Source organism: Rhinolophus sinicus, chromosome 3, assembly GCF_057876585.1.
Source record: "Rhinolophus sinicus isolate RSI-liver-muscle chromosome 3, RSI-T2T, whole genome shotgun sequence".
NCBI lineage: Eukaryota > Metazoa > Chordata > Mammalia > Chiroptera > Rhinolophidae > Rhinolophus > Rhinolophus sinicus.
The window spans coordinates 38,256,586-38,280,494 of NC_142503.1; the positions used below are offsets into that span (position 1 = coordinate 38,256,586).

Sequence of the window (23,909 nt, forward strand, 5' to 3'; positions counted from 1 at the left end):
CTAGTGTTATGTCCTCTTGTCGGATCAATCCCATTATTATTATATAGTGCCCATCTTTGTCTTTTAATATATTCTTCATTTTAAAGTGTATTTTGTCAGATATAAGTATTGCAACTCCAGCTTTTTTTCTCATTTCCATTTGCATGAAATATCTTACTCCAACCCTTCACTTTCAGCCTTTGTGTGTCTTTTGATCTGAGGTGAATCTCTTGTATACAGCATATGCAAGGGTCTTGCTTTCTTAAGGACTGATCCTTTAATAGTCATCATCAATTCAAAAAGACTCCCCTCCCTTTTTATGTATGTTTGGTGTTTATATTATTAAATAAAATACGTGCAATTATTTCTTACACATAATCATTTGAAATTCAATTCCAACTTGAAATTGTCCAAAAATGAGATAGCAAACATATCACAATACCGAAAAAAGTGGAGATTTTTCTAAGGTGGCAGTGTAATGATTGGCTTTAGACAATAAAACTGTGGTGTGATTGATTTCAAAGCAAATGGTTGCTGATCAATCACTATGCTTTCAGGCCTTTCCTCCATACTCACACTGATTTATACTCTCAGCTATTCTTGTATTATTGTTGATTATCTGAGAAAATGTCTTTTCAACCAATCTAAAATAATCTCTGTTTCTGCAACAATGAGCATAATTGACAATTACAGCACATTACTCACAGCTCAAAATATCTCTGCCAAACAAAATACCTACAATGTGATGAAGGACAAGTACACTGATGGATGAGAGGAATGGGACTTGAGACTCCCTGGAAAGAATTAAAGTTGGACAGGCTTGGCTGGTTAGGATCAGGGTGGGGTCAAAGGATAAAATAATAAAAAGAAAATTACAAAAATTACAAACTTAGTTGTCAAATATGCTCTAAAAGGATAGTGACCATGTGGATCTTACTCACCACAGGATACCCAGAACCTCGCACAGTTCCTACACAGTAGTCATTCAATAAACATTTGTGGAATTTCATAAAGAAAGAACACAAGCCAGAAAGCAGGAATAATAACCAAAGGAATGAAACCACTAAAACTACAAATCCTCATTTCATTTTGTTGCTAATAAAGACAAAAGCAAGAATATGATTTGGGGTTTTCTTTGTAATTTGCACTTTTTAAAGCATCTTTACTATATTATATCCTCTGACCTTCTTTGGACCCTAATGAGTGACCACAGGTGAAAAATCCAGTTTTCATATATTTAACTTTATAATGATTCCAAGCTGTGACAACTTTGTCAATCTTGTATCTTAGGTGGTGATTTATATAGTAGAGAAAGGAGGTCAGTCTGAGAAGGGACTCATTATTTTTAGTTTAACCATAAGACTCCCAAATGAATCATTCTTATAGGGTAATTGTGAGGAGGAATAGTAAGTGCAGCTATCTCTACAGTGCCATGCAAAATGTATCATCCTTTCCAAATTTCTTTTTGGTCTGCCCTCTCCAGGTAGGCACTGATTGAATGAAATAGCATAAATTACTCACCCTGGGTCATCAGAAGAACAATTGCTTCCAAAAATTTAGGATTGTAAAAGTACAGCTGGAAAAAAATTATGTTTTTAAAGATAGGGTAAATTTGGTTCACAATCTTTGGACATTTTTAAAGTATTCTAGAAAAAGAAGCGATTCTGGGGCAACTGCTAGTACATTTCACCAAGTGGGCTCCTATCTCCTGGACTCAAAACTGACAGCCCATTTAGGTGGACTTTAAATTCAGTATGCAAAGAACTTTCCAGATCCCCCATGCCTTCCAAACAACCAGGATTTGCTTCCAGTTTTGAATACACACTAAACAAAAATTCTGTTAAAACAAAACAAAACAAAAAACAGGGAACCTCAATTAAAAGACATCTGGTGAGTGACAATTTTATCCAAATGTAGAGCATCCAAAAGAATCCTAAGTCAAACAGAGGGCAATTTCATCAAGAAGCTAACAAATCCAATTGAGCAGAAGATATCCTGAATCTCTCCAAACTGGTATGAAGAAAATGATACAGGGGACTAGGAAACTGAGAATATAATGTAAAATACTATGAGACACTTTAGAATTCAATACATGAGAGAATTGATTAACGAAGAAAAATTTTAACTTATCCATTTCTTTCTCCAGATGAGAAGATTTATAAAAATTCATGAGTTCTGAGAATATCAATGAAGATATTATAAGGAAAGATACTTTAGTTTTTTTTAATAACCCCCGATTTAAAAATACACTATATAGAAATGTTTACGTGCCTCTCCCCTTGCCCGTGCCTTTAAGTTCCATTCCTGCTTAGGATAAAAACAATGGCATTGCTTGAGAGAATAGGGACGGCTCAGATAATCAGCTCTGAAATGTACAAACCCTCTGAGAGTTAGCTCTACTGCTAAACCCATCGATAGGACAGGTATTTCAGAAACCGATGTCATTAAATTGGACATTAAGTAAAAACAATATAAAATAAGCAAAATAAAACTAGCGAAGGAAGGGAAAACATTTTTGAGTAAAATTAAAATTAGCCCCTAGGTCTATAAATTGATGATTAGAACCTCACAAATCATTGAGCCCCCTAACACAAACTCTAGAAAACAGAAAATGAAGAGAAAGATGTTAACCATGTCATTTTTAGTGTTATCCAATTCAGAGACTATGTGGACTTGATTATTGGTCACCATCCTCTGGGTATAAATATAAAGTGACATTAAAATCATCCCTTAAGAATCAAACTTACTATTATAAGTGGAATGTTTGTGTCACCCCAAAATTAATATGTTGAAGTTCTACACCCCAATGTGATACTATTTGGAAATGGGGTTTGGGGGAGATACTTAGGGTTAGATGAAGTCACAGTGAGGCCAGGGAGAGAGCTTCTGTCAGGAACCGAATCAAGACAGCACCTTGATCTTGGACTTCCCAGCCCCCAGAACTCTGAGAAAATAAATTTCTGTTGTTTAAGCCACCTAGTCTGTGATATTTTGTTGTGGCAGCCTAAGCTGACTAATATACTTTTTTGCCCCAATGCTTTGATTTTACATTTATTTGGGAATTGATCTTCAATTTATGAACGGACACCACATGACTTAGAATCAAGAAATTCATAACTGGTAGGAAACAGAACTCTCACCTAGTTTAACCACCCATTTTATGCCTGAATCTTTTATAAGATATGTAAATTGACTAAATGGTCATGGAAGCTGCACTTGTACTCCTTTAGTGAAAAGAATATACACTACACTTCCAAGCATTTTCATATGATCGATTTCTGAGGCAGATACGGTCACGCTGCTTCTGTAGCTACCAAAAACCATCGGCAAACCTCAAGATAGAGAGAATGTATCAAGCAATTATTTCATTTCATTTTGATGCACTTTTTCTGTTTTACATATAAAGACAATAAGGCTCAGAAAAAATTAAGTCATTTACTAAAGGTCAGATCTTTAAGCACTAGTAGATCTGAAGATTGAATCCAGATCTCTGAATTTAAAACTATTGTCTTTTCACTGCACCCATGAGCTCTAAACTATTTTGATTACACATCCCTATCAGTAAAAAATATTTTGGATGTATTGCCCCAATTTATGTATTTATTGATTGCACATATGTGCTATTATATATTTATCAAACACATACAAAAAGTTGAAATTTGAAAAAGGTAAATATAAATAGAAGTCCTGATACATATATTTTTAAGCGCACATTGGATATTGCTGCACTTTATCACATTGGCTCCCTTATACCAGAAAGACAGTAAAAAGCAAGATCAGTGAGAGCACCTCACAATATTGAAAAACGCCAGACCTAACGTTGGAAGGTGATTATTATTCTTAATACAAAGAATAGTAAATCCGTTGTTTTAAAAATTATTTTCAACAGAAGTACAAGCTGCTAGAGTTAAATCTTTAACCTAAGAAAACTCATACTATGTCAATATTTCACTGGAGAAAGGCCAAGAAAACTTGAGTCATGAATGTGATGCCAGGGTCAATGTAAGTAGCTCCTTTCCTATTGGGACCAATGGATCAATACGAGTCAATAGAATTGACACAGGTTGTTAAGAGCTGGAGTAAAGTTTGGACAACTATAGCAAACTAAACTATTTAATTAAAAGCAGAGTTGTTGGTATAGCACTTTTTCATAAACATTTTTAACAGCCTTAGAAAGTATGTTCTATATTAATTACCCTATCTTTTTCAGTCCTAAATTGCTGTGCTCTGTAGATAGAAGGAAAAAAATATCCTAGATGTTTACAACTAAATGCTGCTCTAGATTAAATTAAACGACTTCATGAAACCATATTTGAGGAAGGAGAAGGCAAGCTGTAAATAGAGAAATCAGGTTATCCATCACAATTTAGAATAGCAAACAAAAATAAAGCACCCCTTCCACATGGGATTTTCCTCCTATGAAACTTAGAGTAATACCTCACCAAGCCTCATTTTACCAATCATGTTTTTGAGTAGAATGGTTTTATACCAAAATTGAAAAATCTGTAATTGCTGTACAAATGGGATTTGTTCAGTTCCCATTAAAGCAAAAGTCAGAACAGCAAGAATTGCTCCCAGCTTTCAGAGATGGCAAAGGTAGTTCTAAAGGTTAGCACGGAGAGAAACAGGTTCATTCTCTGCCATTTCAGTGTATAGACAAAGAACCAACACCCAGAAATAAACAAATGTGATCTGAAGCACCCCAAGAGAGGTAACACTCCAAGTAGTCACACAAAAACTTTGATAAGACCTGTGAAAATGAAATGGCAATCCAGTAAGAGGTAGCATGAAAACTTGAAAAAGAGGTAAAGTCTTCATACCACAAAATTTATGGGAGAATCTGCTGTAACACTTCCTTTTGGAAACAAACATTTCAAGAAAAGAGTTATCTACTAGATCAAGGGTTTTTGTTTTCTATTTTTGTTTTCTTATCTTTCCTTTTCTCATTATTATTAAATCAGAACAGCTAGAGTTTTTAAAGAAGCAGATGCTATCTAAATCATCAACAATTTTTTTTTATTGTATGACATTGTTTCATTTGTTTTTCCTTTCATGCACTAATTTTTCTAGAACTTGGTCTACACAACAGGGATTTTCCATTGTTGGTAATTTTCAGACACTTGGAAAAGGTTAAAAGAGGTAACAGGTTTTTTGTGGTTTTTTTTTAATCCCAGCTTTGACTACATTTTAGGAATCACAGAGAGAAAAGAACACAGGGAGTCTCACTTAGAAGCTATGGAGACTAGGGCAACGCTAATGATAAAACTCATTAGATACCTTTGATATATTAAGCATTGTGTGTTGACATCATTTCTGTATCACCCTTTAGACTACTGGAGTTAGTAAGTGGTCAAATGTCCCACAACTGGAAAGTTGAAAGAGCCAAATTTTGAACACAATTCTGTATGATTTTAAAGCCCACACTTTTTCAACTAAACCAAGCTACCTCTCAGGAAAGTCATTTCATCTCCACAGGCCTCAAGTTCAATTTCCTTACCAGTAAAATAAAAGGTTGGCTCAAAAGATCTTTAAGTTCTCTTCCAACTTTAAGAAGTAAGAAATTATGTATCAGAAACTCTATAAACTTCACAAGCCCTGCAAAATTCAGTGACACAATTTTTATGAGAAATAAATACTAACACCATGCATTCTATGAAACAAATAATGTAATCCATTGCAACAATTATTTAAGTCAGGAATGTAAAGCTTCAATTTTTCGCTTTCTGTCATTTTCAGTTGATGTGCCATGTATTGTAAAATAGCTTCCTGCTTTTGAAATTTGGGGACATCTTTCATTGTTATATATAAAACCATATGTTTGTCTTAAGATATTTTAATTTAGATTCATTTATGATAAAAGTCTGCCTGAAAGTTCGTCCTAATATAATATTAATGATATTTGACTCATTTAGACATTTCCAATTTAATCAGTTGTGTAAGCACTTTGATTTACTTTAATGTAGTTTATGCTATTTGGCTTACTTTGAATTAATTTTTAAGAATATTATTAATAATTAATAAATTTCAAAATTATGTTTTATTTGGTTTAGGAACTCAATATAAAGTATGGATCAAAACTAACCACATTATAGCATCAGAAATAGTTTTTTAAAAAACCCTGTTTTGGGGGGCTGGATAGATCAGTTGGTTGGAGCACAAGCTCTAAACAACAGGGTTGCTGGTTCGATTCCCACATGGGCCAGTGAGCTGTGCCCTCCACAACTAGATTGAAGGACAATGATTTGGAGCTGATGGGCCCTGGAGAAACACACTGTTCCCCAATCTTCCACAACTTAAAAAAAAAAATTTTTTTTAAATAAAAACCCTGTTTTTATGAACTGATGTTTGGAAGTTTTGAGTAAAGCAACTAATACAGGTCTTGTTTTGCTTATACATGATGAAATAAGAGAATATGTTTAAGGCTGTCATTTGTAAGTACTCTTCTCCACTTAATATGTTGCAGGAGTAGTCTTTCTTTCCAATAAATGAAAAACTAAGTTAGAAATAATTGTCCCCCTATTACTCCCCCCATCTTGATATCTTGAGTTCCTAGAGATGTATTAGAGGTTCTATATAAGAATTTTAAGTAGGTAAATGCAACTTGTATATCTGGTAAAGACAGTTTGAGGTCAAATTTTCATTATTAAAAAAAAATTCAATAGAAGTGTCTATTTCCTATATTTAATCAACAGTCTGTTTGGGGTATAGATGTGATAATTAATTTAAATTTCCCAATTTGCCTATTGCGTGGATTAAATAAAATTGCTCTCTAAATTCCCATGTCTTTAAACATCCCAATCTCAACAGCCTTAGACTCAGGTTCATCTTTTCCCCATTTCCTCCTTCACTCAGTATTTCCATCTCAGTGACGAGACCACATTCATCCTGTTAAGTAAACCAGAAGCCCAGCAAGTAACGTCCATGCTTTTCTCTCTCCTACATCTCAAAACCAATACCTTACCAAAAGCCGTATCATTTTTTCCTACTAAAATCTCTTAAATATGTTCAGTTCTCTCTATATCCTTACCATTGCCATCAATGAGCTAGTTATTCTAGCCTTTATTCATGACATTGAAGCCATCACTTTCCCTACCACTAAAGAGTCATTGCACAAATGTTAACTCTGCCTGGGAACTCCTGCACACTGACTCTGTTAGACTAACTCACCTTCCAATAGCAGCTCTCAATCATCTTTCCTCAGAGAAGACTTGTCTGACCTCCATGACTAGGTCAAGTCTTTCTATGACATGCTATCATTGTATTATAAAGCTTCTCTAAGAAGGTATCACAGTTTATTCACTCATTTTTCATCAGCTCTGTGAAAGGCATTATGCTGAGGATACAGTGATAGCTAAATAAGCAAGGCCCTGTCCTAAGAAGTCTACATTCTAGGATGGAGAATGAGGCCATCACGTATGAGGACAAGTTGAAAAATATTTGCCCTAGGGAAGGAGATACAGGAAACTGTTATTTTACACTTATTTGTGTGATTATTTTTAATTAAAACTTATTGTGGTGACAATTGTTAGTAAAGGTACATAGATTTCAGGTGTACAATTCTGTAATATATCATCTATGTATCACATTATGTGTTCACCACCCAGAGTCAGTTCTCTTTCCATCACCATATATTTGATCCCCTTTACCCTCCTGTTGGTTAAGATCAAGTGCTGTGTGATTTTTCTGATGAATGTCTAATTCCCACAGTAGATCATAAAGGCCAGAGTCACTGCAACCGTGTCACTTTTGCACGGTCCATATGCAGAGTACCCACCTTTTTTACACACTACAACTACAAACTGTCCTCCAAAACTAGCAAATAGTCGGTTTAAAAAGTGGTTTGTTTATGTTTTTATAGCTAAAATTTTTCATGGATTCTTCCCAAATAAAGGAAGAATTCAGAGCATGCAATCATTAAAATAGATACTGCACCAAAACTTGAATGTGAGGAGAAAAATATGAACACTGATTTAAGTATTCAGAAATAAATAAGGTGACTGTCCAAAGACAGGCTTTTTATTTCCTCTTTTGCATGCCTTAAGTTTTTACAATGACAGATACAAGATACACAGAGACACGCGGGAAGGGCAGAGGTCATTTTAACAATTAGAACATCCTCTTTGGATTTTCAAATGTCATAAAGCTAAAGAAAAAAAAAAGAAAACATTCTCACATTCTAAATCAAATCAATTCTTTAAACATTCCTCATCAAAAACAGAAAACATCTACTTCTAAGTGTACAATTTTGGATTCTATAATGGCAAAGATTAGGGATGGGAAGTGACATTTTTAGACCAGTTCAAAATAAACTTTTAAACTCTAAAGTGACAACTTCTAACTAGGCAAAAAGTCTCTGGCTCTTTTCTATGACAAACGGTAATCTCCTACTTAGAGTCATATTTAAGTGGAAGCTCTTTATGTCAGGGGATTTTCAAGAAGCTAAGAAGCAACAAAACGAGAGCTCTGCTGTTTACATATGGACAAATGTAGGCAACTCAAGTTCTCTTGATCTGGACGTGTGAGCCTTTCTACCATGATGAAAATTTTTCCATTACGCAATATATGCAGTATATTTATACGCAGAATAAATAGGAAATCTCCTAGCATTATTAAGTACTCTCAGTTTCTTAAAGACATGGCTCAGTTAATCATTTGCTTTTAGAATGTTTTTCTCCAAGAACAAGGAAATCTTTAACCATATACTTTTAGTTATCCAAATTATTCTCTCTTTTGCCTTTACACATTTTTTTTTCCTATCGCATGTCTCTGAAATTTAATAAAAGAAGAAAGCATTAAGTAATGGTTTGCTTTTATATTTAAATGATAAGAAAAACTCAGTAACAGAAGATGTGTTTGCAGTTTGGTAATCTGTATGCAGGTCACCTCCTTTTCCAATGAGCAACTGTATGATGATAAAAGGAATTCTAGGCTCCAAGCCATGGCTCTTTATTTTATGCAATAATAAATACAACCAAACACCAACCAGCAAGACAAATGAATGTGCACATTCCCTCAGAGTTTATTGAATTTCCTTGATTGGTAATTAAACACAGTCAGTACCCAGACAAAAAACTGGCACACTTCTGGTATATTCTCATTTTCTAAGAAACCCTATTGGGCACACTAAACTTCCCTCTCCACATACTGCTGCATTACTCACCCTTAAATACTGGATGATTATTCAATAGATAGAATTAAATATGGCCTTGGGCCATCACAATAGAATCATTGGTTTTAACACAAATTTTTCTACACTAAAAAAATGTGTTTGCATTTGTGGTTTTTCTGATGACTTCAAATGAATATTCCTACGTCACAACTACATCTGTTTGGATGCATTTTTTCCTCTTGGGTAAACGAACAAAGTGATATGTTCTTAGAGCTTGTCTGATGAAAATTAACAGTCTACTTTCATCCCTGCCTTATATAGCTTTCTTTGAGTTGCTCTATTTGCTTATGCTTTCTTTCATTAGCTAGTAGAAATCTAAAAATTATCACTGACTCAGTACCTTAAGAACACTTGGTAATTGGAAATAAGGTTTAATCTCCATTAGGGCCATGAGGATGTTCACTTAAATTTTTTTTAAAGGAAGAGAGAGGTTAAAGACATATGCCAGGATAGAGAGCTCATGGAAGTGATGCCCCACTGATTAAGTATTTGCATTATTCACTGTATACAATGAGCTTTCAGAATGTGATGGATTGAAGTACCTAGTGACATTAAGTTCAATTTATACTTTTGGACTTGCCCAGAAAGTTTGATATATAAGAAATACAAATGTCTTTAGTTTCAATTTTTAATTATATAATTTCTGCATGCATCCAAAAATCACGGTGTCCCATATAATGCCAGTAAGCTTATACAAATGACTGGCAAGGTATATAAACTGGCTGAAAGAGAATTCCCATCAAATGTCAACCAGGCCACAAAGACGAACGAGTCTTCACTTGTCAAAAAGCTTTGTACAATCAGACAACTGAAAGTTAACCAACGGTTTCCCACAAGACTGATTATGACAGCCCAGTATTAAAATTCAAAGAAAACAGTAAAAAGTTATGTGTACCCATTTTTTTAAAAGAAATAAAAACAAAGGGCACTTACGCTTTTGCTCCGAGAAAGTAAATCACAAGTATTTCTTTTCATGGCGATGTCTTAAGTAATTCAAACGGGCAATAGTTGTTTCCAATGTCACTGCTCTCACTGCAACAATTAGCCACTCAAAAGCCAACTGGCGTTCTGAAAAGAAAGGCAAGGAAATGTTTAATCGAGTATATGATTAACATGTGCACTTCAAAATGCTGTATGAGACTAGGACAGTAATTCTTCAATTATTCATCAGAACAGGCTAAAATGGTTCTGTGTTTAAAGCAATAAAAGGACACACAAGCAACATTTCCAAAACAGCTTTTGTTAAATGTAAGTTAAAGATGTCAAGCACCATCTGTTTTCCATTAAATACTCAAGCCTACATTTCTAGTAGCTGAAAAAATAGGTATGGTGGCCACAACCGCCAGTCACAGGTATGTAACAAAAAAGTATACCAAATTTGTCTGTGCTGGTGCTTGCTGGTATAGCTAGGCACCCCACAATTTTCCCCTGACAGGTCACTAGGGTAGCCCTGTCCATCACTAGAGAATGCTCAACTCCATCTGAAAGCCCTCCGATCACTACATCACGGCCTCGTGTTTTATTAGCAATAATCCACAGTACACTGAATTCTTCCCAGTGGCTTTTCAGTAAATTTAGTGAGTTCTCTACCCTTTTGACTCAAAGAGGTTGAAAGGTTGGGAGGAACAATTTACCTAATCAAGCAATAACTATTATTTCAAGTATTCCAGAATAGTTGTCACTTGAATGACACAAGAGCCTCGTGACCTAACCATTTTTGCACTAAAACCTAAGGTGACTCTCTGTTTTAAGTTTTGAAGAAAAAGCAAATAACATAGCTATTGCGTTGTGTTCGTTCTGACATTCCGCTATATCTGGACATGACTACATATTCATAGGGCATATTTACATGTGGGCTGAAGTACCTTTTAGGAAAGAAGCCAATCTAAGGGGAACCAGGATGAGGCAAACAGGCTTGACCAAAACACAAAAACTCTGACGTTGTAGATGTGGGCTGATGTGGTAGATGCAGACCGATTTTAGCAATAGCATACATTCTTATCATTTGAATTTGTTCTAAGCTTCTCAGAAGACTTGTGTCTGAGGTTTGGGGAAAAGAGTAACAGTAGCAAGGTCTGAAGGAGTTTATTTTGCTAAACTATTGAAAAATGTCAAAACGCATAGTGTGAATTACACATTCAAAAAAAAAAAAAAGTGAAGAAAGCAAAGTGACTACAGATAGCATAAAAAAGCATACAAAACACAAAGAGGGAGGACTCCATGGAACACAACATCTGTGGGCGCCCCTGGAGGAGGCCAGCCGTCAGGAGCAGGAGGATACAATGGCCCCCCACACCAGTGGAGAGGGACCTCACAAAGCTTTCCAGCAACCAGCCAAGGCAGGCTCTCAAGGATCAAAGACTTGTTTTGAACACCTGTGAGACACCGCTCAAAACTTATAAAAATAAAGGGAGATATTTTTAGAGAGGCCGGAGACCCCACAACAGCAAGGTGGAGCTAGAATCAGAGAAACAGTGTTTATTATAGCTAAGAACATGTCTATATGCAACTCGGGGACACGAAGGACACTGAGGGAGAAAACATTCTTCTGGGGTTGATGAAAATGCTCGCCCGAAGTGAGAGAAAAAGATGCATAATCAAATATGAGTTGCTAGGATAAATATGCTATTTTTCATTTGTTTGGGTTTTTTGTTTGTTTGTTTCTTTTGAGTGTGTATGGCTTTTCATAAGGGAGTGGGAGGCAGAGAAAAGAATTGATCCACAAATGCAAAGTTCTCAGCTTGTATACCTCCAGGAATTGAGTCACCTTTACTGAATGAGTTACAATGCTGAGCATTCTATTAACCCTCAGAAAATGTGGAATTATGTTATTCACCCAGATCAATTTAAGAAGTAGACAGAAATAATACAAATGGTGAACTAAGTAGTCCATACCTAAGGAGAAAATTAAATCCAGCTAAACGCTATAGGAAACTTACATATTATCAGAGAAAAACTCATTCAAAATATTTTATTATTCATCAGTATTTAATGAGTACCCTTAGAGGCAACCACGGAATAGTTGTCCGTAGCAGGCTAGTGACTCAATGGTTTTGAGTTAACAAATCAATAAAATCAGACAAATATGGTGGATTTGACCTGATAAGTTTTGCTGAATTAATCAGATTTTTAACAAATTTGCTTTGACATCATTTAAAGACCATCATTAAGAGATAATTTCCTATAGGAATTTAGAACCTGTATAAATTGAAATAAGCAAATGGATTTAATTGAAAACTGACTGCTGATGGATGGCCCTGTATGCCTACCGTGTTTCCCCAAAAATAAGATTTAACCGGAAAATAAGCCCTGGCATGATTTTTCAGGATGACATCCCCTGAACATAAGCTCTAGTGCATCTTTTGGAGCAAGAATTAATATAAGACCTGGTCTTATTTTCGGGGAAGCATGGTACATAGGAGGCAACATGGCCTCAATAAAACAAGTATGGACCTTGGAACCAAATAGGCATAGGTTAGAATTTCAGCTTTTTAATGGCATTCTATGTAGCTTTAGGTAAGTTATATAACGACTTTGAGCTTTTTCCAGATCTGCAAGAGAAATAATACTATTCATGTGTGTTTTAAGTTTTAATTAGCTAATGTACATAAAACAGGGTCTAAGAGAATGCTTGGCTCTCATCATCATCATCATTCAGTATCACCTTTTTTTTCTCTTACTATCAAATGCCAAGCAACAACAACAACCCATTCTTATTTTCCCCCCTGAAAGCACCAAACTCCCTCAAATAAAACAAACTTAGGCAAATATACTTTCAACTAGCACTAATGAATAATTTATAAGTTATGGTCCCAGGAGTAAACAGACAGCACACTCCCATTAGGATCATTACAGAAGGGTGTAGTAAAGAGACTATTTAAGACAATGTGAGTAGGGTAGAGGAATCCACAAAGGATGGTACAGTTCTTGGAGCTAGCAATAATGCAGTCTTTACCACCCCCAAGGAGAGGGATGGGTCACCACTACTTAGGAGAAGAGAGGCATAGAGAGGACTGCCTTGAAAAGGGAGGTTATTCTCTTGGACACAGCCTCAGGTGACCTTGAAAGGAAGGGGATGAGTTGGTGAACGTGACCTTATTCTCCTGTCTCCCTCTGATTTCCTGAGGGGCTTCCGCACTGCCAAATGCCACAGAGCCAGAGGCTGAACACCTCACTGGTCAGCCTCCCAGGACAGAAAGCCTTCTAGCGTGGGGCACGGAGGAGACTGGAGCTGGAGAGAACATGGTCATATGCCACACAAATCTGATCTAAGGCCTCTGAAGAGGATTGTACTTTTTTGCTATCTCATTTCATAATAAGAAAAATATTTGTCATTTATCCTTAGTCCTCCTAATAGCCCTGTGAGGTAGATATTATTAATATATTATCCCCATTTCACAAAGGAACTCAGCTCCAAATTGCCCAGTAAAGAGCAGAACCAGGACTCAAACCCAATTTGTCTCATTCCAAAGGCCATGTTTTTGTCTACCCTGCTACCTTGCTTTCCTGCCAATGTCATGAACTAACGCATTTGAATTATCAAGTGCTAACCTCTACAAATATCAAAGCTGTGCCAAAACTAAAGAATGCTTCATTTTAAAAAAAAGAGGTTTACTCTCAGGAAGGCAGTTATATTAGTTCCTACAAATTCCCCCCTCAGCAAAAATAATGCTATGAGACAACACAAACACGTTCTCCCTCCAGGTGCGCTACAAAGACCAGGTGAGAGAACATGCACGTGTGCAACTTCATTACTATAAGAATTTCCACACAAAAGTTAATTGGTAAGAAGAAAAAGCAGGGAGAACACTTTAGAAATAAAAATGAACATAGGAGGTAAGTAAGACAGATGGTGCTGGAACATTCAGAGACAGAATCTGAGTTGGAGCACCTGAGTAAGTTTTGTTGCTTTGATGAAAGGATAAGGGAACTAAGACAAGTGCTTTCCTAGGGATTAAGGATTTATATGGTGGAAAAGCCCTGAACTGGACATCAGAAGAAATAAGTTCTACTTTCATCCCTGTTTCATATACACAAGCTACATGGTATTAGGAAAAGCTCTTCTCTTTTTTCTCTGCCAGTTGCTTGCTTCTCTGTAGAGTGGAGGTAGCCATATTTCTACTACCCACCTCATAGGGTTGTTACGGGGATTAATTAAATAATGTCTCAGAAAGTTTTCTGAGAACTATAAATTTCCTTGCAAATGTAGGTTAATTATATCCATTTAAATATCAAATGTGCCAATGCATGTAGTAACTGCTGAATTATAAAGTCAGCTCTACTGATTAATTTTAAAAAATTTATTGAGCATCACATATGCACCAGGTACTACGCTAATCTCTCAGATAACCACTAACATTTCTAGGTCCACAAAGAAAGGACTGTTTGGGTACAATGCCTACAAATGATCAAAGCCTAATCAATCTGTCTCCAACTTGGTGTCTGTTCTACCTCATCAAGATACAACTTTCCAGCGCTGCACAAAATAGACATCAAGGCGAAACCAGAATAAGCAGTCTTTTTCCTTGGTTAGATTCTAATCTAAAAAATAAATAAAACTAGATAAGACATATAATTAAAAAGGGAGTCTGATCACTATAAAAGACAAACCCAAAGAACTGCAATAAGAACCAATTCAGTTTATCAAGGATCATCCACCAAAATACATGTAGGCAAGAAATTAGGAGACAGCAATGTAAAAACTAAATATTCAAAAAGTTAAAAGAAAAGAAGCATATGAGGGGATAAAGAACAAAGTTTGTATAGAAAAGTTTGAATTATTGTCATGGGCTCTGAAGTGCCCATTAATTTGCCTTCTCCACACATAAGACAAGTAAATTGAACATTTTCCTCAGTGTCCCTTTGCTAAATCTGTGCAGAGACAAAGGAAGGAGGTCCCTGATATCTCTGCATGTCTTCTAAAGCGTGAATTAAGAGAAAAGTCTCCTTTTTGGTCCAGATCTAAATTGCACAGAGGTTTCCTGCTATTTACACCTTCCATCTTTTCTCCAGGGTGCCCTGTGAAGGCTGTCCCTTATCTGAGTTCATGCTGAATCTGAGATCTACAAACAGCTCATGGTACAAGTGAGGAAACTGAAGTATCTGAACATTAGTAATCTTCTTAAGATCACAGAGCGACCTGGGACAGGAAACACAAGATTCAGACTAAGCCTGCAGCATCCCCTGCCCAGTGCTCTGTCCAGCTGATGATATTGCCCTGTTCACTCATTTCCCCAATAGGTCTCTACAGGGCCATCTAGATGTACTTTTCAGTGTTCCCAGCAGAGCTCAACAACTTAGTTTTTCCTACTTAAACCACAAGGATGGCCCTATAGAATCAGGTTGCAGCTCATGCTTTCAAGAGACCCTTCAACTACCTCTGCAGGGGCCTTACAGAGGCTAGAGTGATGTGTCAACCAGTGTATGCAGGTGTTTTGTGACTTACATGTTTACAAGATCAGACAATTAAGTTTGTGAACTCATCCTAGAAAAGTACTACATACCTCATTGCTGAATATCATACAGTCACCTTTGAAGTATTCCCCTTGGGAAGCTATGCACCGACACCAGAACCTAGTCCACCCTTCAAAACAATTTTGGAACTCTTTTTCTGGAATGACCATCAGAGCTGTTGTCATATTACCTACACTTGATGTCCTGAATGTCATTAAAATGTCTTCCTTTCAATATTTCCTTGATCTTCAGGTAAAGAAAGAAGTCATTGGGGGCCAGATCAGGTGAGTAGGGAGGGTGTTCCAATACAGTTATTTGTTTACTGGCTAAAAAACTCCCTCACAGACAGTGCCGTGTGAGCTGGTGCATTGTCGTGATGCAAGAGCCATGAATTGTTGGCGAAAAGTTCAGGTTGTCTAACTTTTTCACACAGTCTTTTCAGCACTTTTAAATAGTAAACTTGGTTAACTGTTTGTCCAGTTGGTACAAATTCATAATGAATAATCCCTCTGACATCAAAAAAGGTTAGCAACGTCGTTGCAACAAGTTCACAAACTTAATTGTCAGACCTCGTATATGACCTTAGCTCACTCTCTTCTCCAACACCAAACCTCCACCCTAGTCTGAATGGTCTCATCCCTCCAACACCTGAACCATGTTCACTTCTCCTTCCTGTCCCTAAATCTTAAAATGTTCTATTATTCTCCATCTTTCTGAACTTTCCTATTCTTCAAAGTCCAGCAAAAGTCCTTCCTTCTAATGACAATTTCCCCTGCTGTTCTAAGATATATGGGTTTCTACTTTTTCTGAATTCCAACAATAAAGGCTATGTGGCTCCCCAAAATCATCTACTGCCTTCTGTTCTCTCACTAATTGTATAATGGGTTTAATCTTTGCTTCCTCAACTGTTGGTTAAATAAGTACATTTTCAGGCCTTTTCCATACTGCAGGTTGTATGATTATAAAATGCAAATTTCTAAAGTTGAGAGTGATACATTATCATTCTTTTGCCTTTTCCACAGTGCTTAACATAGTGTCGGACACTTAGCAACCACTTAATAAAAAATATTTTAAAATAGAAATATAAACCCATAAAAAATGTTCATTTTAATAGGTAGTATAAAATGAGAAGTAAACATATATCAAAATGCAGAAAATAGTAAATCTCAAATTTTCAAAGAAATGAAAATTGAAATCTAAAGTTGTCTGTCTTGCCTACAAATTAGTTAAGTTAATGATTTTTGAAATAAAATATTTGATAATGGTGCATATATGATGAGACATCAAAATTATGTATTGCTTACTGGCTTCATAATGAAATAAATCTGTGAAAAGCAATTTGGTAATAGGTACCAAAATGATTGTTATATGTTCTTATAGAGTAATTGAGTAAAAAGCTTGAAATATGAAAAGTGCTTTATATACAAAGGTGTTGTCAGCAATACTACTTACAATAATGAAAATTGGGAAACTATTGGCTGCACAATAGTAAAGGACTAGCTAAATAAAATGAGAAGCTTCATGATGTACTATGCAGTGAAAAATATATATTGTACAAGTCATTTTAATTACATGAGAAAATGCTTCTGCTATGATGTTAAATGAATAACAGGATTAAAGTTGTATAAACAGCATGATCCTATAAAAAAGTTATGCACAGAGGAAAGACTGGAAAGATACATAGAAAAATATTAGTAGTTGTTCTTAGGTACAAGAATTATAGATGGTTGTGTTCTTTCTTCTACATTCCTTGACTTCTTAAATTCTCAACATTTGAGGTAAAGAAATACTTAAAAATCAGATCAAAAGAAAGTATTAGGGTGAATACAAAACAAGTCAATAACCATCTCTTCCTATTTCAAAGTATCTATTAAGTGCTAACCATTTGTTGATAGGATTGTTCTAGGAGGTAGCTGTGTTGTCCATTTAGTTGTTTGTTTTTGAATGTCCAGCTTTGCTATTTCATACATAATGTTAGACTTTGCCTTTTGGGTATCTATAGACTGGGAAAAGGCTTAGTTGGAAAGGAATGGCCAAAAACTAAGTCGTCTCTTACTGACCCTGCTATTTCATCCTTCATTTGGGTATCAGTTGATCTTGGTTTTCTGGAGCGGTTTTAATTAATTGTTTGTTTTTGCCCCAGCAATGGTGATTATCCAAAGAAAATCTTAAGGCTCTACTTTACCTAGAAATTCAATTATTGAGGTCTCCTATGCTAGTTTCCAGAAATGCAAAACACATGGAACTCAGAAAATGCAGATAATGACCTAAATCAGCAAACAAGAGATTTGGGTTTTGTAGGACAAACAGGAGCTCAATCCATAAAATATTTTTATATGTATTATAACTTGGAAAAACGCAATGGGGAGGAAATGTCTGTCACAATTTGCAACAGAAAATTATAAATGAACAATTGAACTCTTTATCTGGGTTTAGTTTCAAAAAGCTTTGTATCCTTTGAACTGTTTAGAGCCTCTTCTTAAGGTCTTCCTCAGCACTCTATCCCAAAGTGCACCTCCGCTTCCTGTCTCACACCATCCTATTTTTGTCCTACCTTCTTGGGAGAATGAAGGAGATTCTCCTGTCTGAGAAGATGAAGTGCTTCTCCTTCCATGTACAGTTGTGTCTTCTACCTACTCTCTTATCTTCCCTCACCCTATCTGCTCTAACTCGTCTGGCTCTCTTCCCTCAAACTCTAATTATTGTCTCAAAGGTCTCTCTTCTTGTTAAAAAAAAAAAAAAAAAAAAATCCTCTTTAACCTTATATTATTTCTTCCAAATATCATTATTTCACTCCATAATCAATTTTTTTGAAAGAACTGTCTATTAAATTCACTCCACCTCCTTACTCAGACCCTCTACCCTTCATTCCATTGCAACCTAGTTTTGCTCTTTCTGCATTTCAACTTCTTTCTAAAGATTCTAGACCTCCATACTGTCAAATTTAACAAACTTTATAAATTTTCTGACTAGACCTAGTTGTTTTTTTCTAGAAAGTCTCCTCCCTTGTCTTCTCTGATACCATCTCTGATGGTTCTGATTGCTTGACTTCTACTTCTTGGGGTCTTCTTTTGTTCAACCCTTAAATATGAATAACCACTGCTCTTACTGTTTTCACTGCTTCCCAAACATGACTGCATATCAAAATTATCCACAGAATTCTATAAAAGGCAGAATTGACCCTCCACTAGTTATTCAGAACCAGCAGGAGAGGTAGAGAAGAATCTATTTTTGACCAATTCCCCAAATAATACTCAAAGTTTAGAGACCACCATCCTGTTGATTGGCACTTGAAAATCTCTCCTCTACATTATATTCCCAGGCACTCCATTAGTTTTCATTGTTTGATTTGACATACATATGCTAATAACATACATATGGGTGCTAACAATGTATATGTATATTTCATATCCTGACTTATCCTGAGCTTCAGATTTATACATTCAAAAGTGTACCAGCCATTTCCACTAAGAAAATCCACAATCATCTCAAATACAACACATCCATATATGAACTCAACATTTTTTATTTCTTCACTCCAGAATATGCTCCTTCTCTTATCCTCTCTCTCTCAGTTCATGGTATCACCATCCACCCAATCCAAAATGCTGAGTCTCTCCCACTTCCTGCTCATCCACATTAAATCAATAAATATAACCTGCTGAAGTACCTAGCAAGTATTTCTCAGCTTTATCCTCTCTTTGCAGGTCTACTACCAACAATCTCTTTCAGACTTTTATCTACACTATTTCAGGTACCTTCTAACAGGTACCTGGTAGGCACCTCCTTGTCACCGACCTGTCCCTCCGTACATCACATTTCACTCGTTTGTTTTACTAAACCACTGTAATTCCCCACATACTCCATGCTGTTTCCCACCTCCACATCCTTCTTCTTATTTTGTTTCAGTTTTTCTTTTCCTTTTCATCTTCCCCATATCTACTTCCTCCCTTCTTTATTTAGCTATATGTAGTTCAAGACTCAGAGGAGGCGTCATCTGCTCTTGAGTTTCTTGGGCTGCCAATATCCCCAGCCTCACCTCCATTGCCAGCCTGAACCAATGTCCTTCCATAAGGCTTTCTGAATGCCTCCAACAGTATACTTGTCAAATTACACTAAAATGTTCTGTGTCTTACTGCCACCTTGGATTCTAAGACTCTTGAGGGTAGAAAACATTTTATGTTTGTATATACAATGACAACATAACATATACTCAATAAATTTTTACTGAATTCTGCCAAATTGAACTGCTTCCCTTGACTAGAATTATGCAAAGGAAAGAACATTTTGTCTCTAGACTAAAAGGAATCAAGTATTTTCTTTTGTAGTTTATACCCATACAAAACCATCATTCTATTCCCTTCTCCTCCCCCAAAATGATAACAGCAGTTTGTTCACCAGACATTTACTAGGCACTTGTGATAAGCAATGAACTGTGCTAGGGTCCAGGGTTGCAAAAATGAATATGATAAAATCTCTCTCCACAAGGAGTTTGCAAACTAGTGGGGAGAAAGACAAATAGTACAATGCATTGAGTGCTCTGACAGAGGCTCAGAATAGCTGGTGTGGGACCCAAAAGAGGCAGAAAGTGATTCATACACATAATGGCTTCTAAGCCTGTTCTGAGTTATTCTGCTCTTGCGAACACTTTGCTTTTAGTTTCTCAAATGCCACTTCATATATTGATGTTTTTCCCCAAGTAGAAGGCAAAGAACATGAAAGTAGGGACTGGCCTTTCCTTTCATCCCTTTTGCACATCTGGTCAGACCTCTGACCCTGCGGAAGAGGTGCCTGAACTCACACCCAAAAAGTATTCCGTAAATGCTATTGAATGAACAATGTGAAGGTGATTACACTTCTACTGTAGGAGAGAACACAGCACTTCTGATGTCAATACAACTTTATAAAATAATTGACATTTTTGGAAAACAAAGGTACATCATTTGGTTCCCAAAGTAGCTCAATTCTTCACTTCCAAGGGTATGGAAATGCCAAAATACCCTTTCTTTCAACACTCACCTTGACCAGTACTTCAAATAATCCAGCTGAGTTGTTTAGCCACAAATAAATTACATTTCTTTCTAGGATTCCATACTTTGTGTCCTTCCCCCCCATCTGAAACAATTGCGGCTCTCTAACACACAGCTTTTCACCTAAATAAAAGGCCAGGGACTTTCCATTTCATTTCTCACAATTGTAGGGTCTGTCACTTGAGAATACCCTGCTCTGGTTTTAGCTTCCTGCTTCAGTGAGGAATGTTACAACAGAAGGTTCTTTTCAACGACTTTTCCTTCCCGACCATGTCCTCCCACTGCTGCATTATAGTGCCCTCCAGGCCTGGGCAGTGGGTGGTGACTGCAGCAGTTTTATCCTGTGAATCATAGGACAGCATGGTGCGTAGTCTGCTGGCCTGAGGCTAAAAGGAAGGAGCCTCTGGGATGTGTCATCCCCCGCTAAGTTATAACAGATCCATTGAGAGCCTCAGGACAAAAATCCTTGTGTCATCATGAGGAAAAACAAAACGATGGCAAGACAATCCCCACAAAATCTCTGGTTTACGCAGCTCACTAACTACAAAGAAAGGGGGAGTTCACTGAAGCACTGAGGCTTTTTTTCTTTTTCAATACTTTTTCACCCCATATCAGATTAAAGCCTATTATTTGAGTACTTTTAAATTTGAGAAGTGTTCAAATGGCATTATTACTGAAGGCTGTGGGATGTATGCACAAACTGTGTAGTCCACAAATCAAACATTACAAATCATGGTCAGTACTTTCCATCAGGAGATGACCTCAACTGTAAAACACAAACCATTCTAACTCTCTAGTGAAAACAAAATAAATGCTATGTAGATGATCAATGGATCAATGACAGATGATAGATTGATAGACAGATAGGTAGACAGATAGAGAGAGAGATAGAGAGATAGAGAGATAGATGAGAGAGACACAGACAGAGAAAAAGGGAGCTAGAGAGAAAGAGAGGGAGAGGGAGAGATATCCATGTCATAGATCCTGAATTCTATTAGGTATAGCTTTCTCAATCTGAGCTATGGAAGCAAAATTATCATTACTAAGTTATTATGAGCAAAGCCCTTTCAGAAGTTCCATTTTAAACCAACACCCCTTTGTTCTTTAGTTGCTTCATCAATTTGCAATGAATTTTGCTTTTTATTTTCCTGTAAAATCTACACTTTGAAGAGCTTCTCTTAAGAAAAATTACAACTGAATTATTTTAAGACCTAGTAATACTATATTTGGACTAAAAGGGACACAATGAGAAGTTGAAAAAAATAAACCAGTTAAAAAGAGACTAGGGCAGCTGGCAGAGCAGCCTGCAGATGTCACTTAAGGCAGGTGTATGAAAGTTGTTCTAATGAGGCTTCACAAGAACAACTTTTATCCTAACACAAAGGAGCTCAGTACCCTCACGCTATCATTTCTTCCTGATAAACAATTGCTGCCCAAGGAGCCACTGCCTGCTGACAATACAAAAGAAGAAAAACAAGCCATAAGACTCAAAAAGTTTAATGTTAACTAAAAGAAACATAAACAAAGAAATTAACGCAACCAGAGACTAGGAGCAAAAACCCAAACCTATCAGCTCTCTGCCACTTAGGAAGCTACCACCCGTTAGCTACAAGGGAATGAGCTCGCTGTGGTGGAGTCATTAACACACACACGGTGAAAACTGCACATGCCCCTCAGTTTTAGTTGGAACCAAAGAACAAATTTTTAATCAATAGTAAAATGCAGGTCTTTTTTTTTATGTTGAAATTAAAACAAAATCTGAAAAGAAGCTAGAAAACAAGTTTGGATTTTTTTTTTTTCCCTTTCCTGTTCAAGAGTTTTGTTATTTATTCTTTATTATGGGTATTAAAGGTAACAAACAACAAAGTCAAGATCTATTAAGGAAATAATTATAATACTTTTCTGCCATGAGAGTGTCGTTTTCAATGTATTCTTTCTCTTTCATATTCAAGGTATATTAGGGAGATAGAATCAAGTCAACCCCTTCAGTTGAGTGACTTTTTATTCAAACCATTTTCAATCTTATGAAGCTCATCCCATTCCAAAAGAAGGAATTTTAAGATATCACCTGAAGGAGAAGAATTTACAGTAGAAATAAATGTGGTGTTTTTTTTTCAGAGAAGAAAAGGAAGAGCAACATCAACTAGTGCAATATTATGTGTTTTGAAATTAGTGGTGCCTGGATTCGAATTATTCTTTGTCACTTCCTGATTTAATGGCATTGAGGAAGTTATTTAACCTTTTTGAATGTAAACGTCATGGTCAATATAACTGTAACTATTGAAACTCACACTGTAGGGCTACAGTGTAGACTAAATGATGGACTGCTGGTTAGCACATATTATATTACGCACCATGCCTGGATTAAATGTTCACTTCATTTTACTTTTTTTACCCTTTACTTAAGTAAGCAAGTACGGGATTTTTCAGGAGGCTCAGATTTTATTCATACTGCAAAACTGTTTCATTAAAAATGGACTCTACCGAGGATTATTATTCTGCAGTTGCACTGGCACAAAATAGGAGGAGCCTATCCTAATTCTCAGGACACTCAAGTGCAGTACAAGGTTTAATCTTCAGATTCTGCGTCTAGGCCTAAGCTCTTCCATGGCCTTCTCTCAGGTCAAATGAACATCTCAAACCTTACATCCAGAGGTTTGAAATCCTTTCCACTCTGACACATCCTTCAAGTACACACTGAATGAGCTTCAAAATGAAACCTATCAGTTTTCCAGCAAGAAGTTAACTGTAACACCCACTCTCAGCTGCAAGCACTAAATAGCTACCAAGTTTCTCAGCAAATCTGAAAGACTCTAAGTTTAGAGAAATGACAAGCGAGGAACACTGAGTGACACACAGAAAAAAATTCACCTCAGTTCACGATGCTCCTCATGATTACCCAATAGCTGCTCAGAGCTTGGTTGCTCTAATTGAAGCCTGTGCTGAATCATCGCCATTCATGTGGTACCCATCTGGCACCTGAAATTAGATTTTCTTTCCTCTTCATTCATAATGATGATAAGGGATGGAGGTACATAGCAGCAAAACCCCTTAAAGATTATTTTGCTAATAGATAAATTTCTTATTGGAAATGGAAAATGGCAGTTTCTTTTCTAAGAATCTGGCTATCTTTTATCACCCAATGGTTTATTACCGTTTCCCTGAAAATAAGACCTAGCTGTGGACAAATCAGCTCTAATGCGTCTTTTGGAACAAAAATTAATATAAGACCGGGTCTTACATTATATTATAATATCTGGTCTTGTAGTTTAGTAAAA

At 36.3% G+C, this 23,909-nt stretch overlaps 1 protein-coding gene across 3 annotated transcripts in view; it reads right to left on the minus strand.

The window, feature by feature from the left end:
• Nucleotides 1-23,909, minus strand: part of PDE4D (phosphodiesterase 4D) — a 1,272,577-nt gene that overhangs the window by 984,668 nt on the left and 264,000 nt on the right. For all 3 annotated transcript variants that reach the window (XM_019743390.3, XM_074328918.2, XM_019743396.3), the window contains one exon: nucleotides 10,082-10,216. In XM_019743390.3, the coding sequence (XP_019598949.2) occupies nucleotides 10,082-10,123 (42 nt within the window). In that variant the 5' untranslated portion in view covers nucleotides 10,124-10,216. The remainder of the gene's footprint in view (nucleotides 1-10,081; nucleotides 10,217-23,909) is intronic.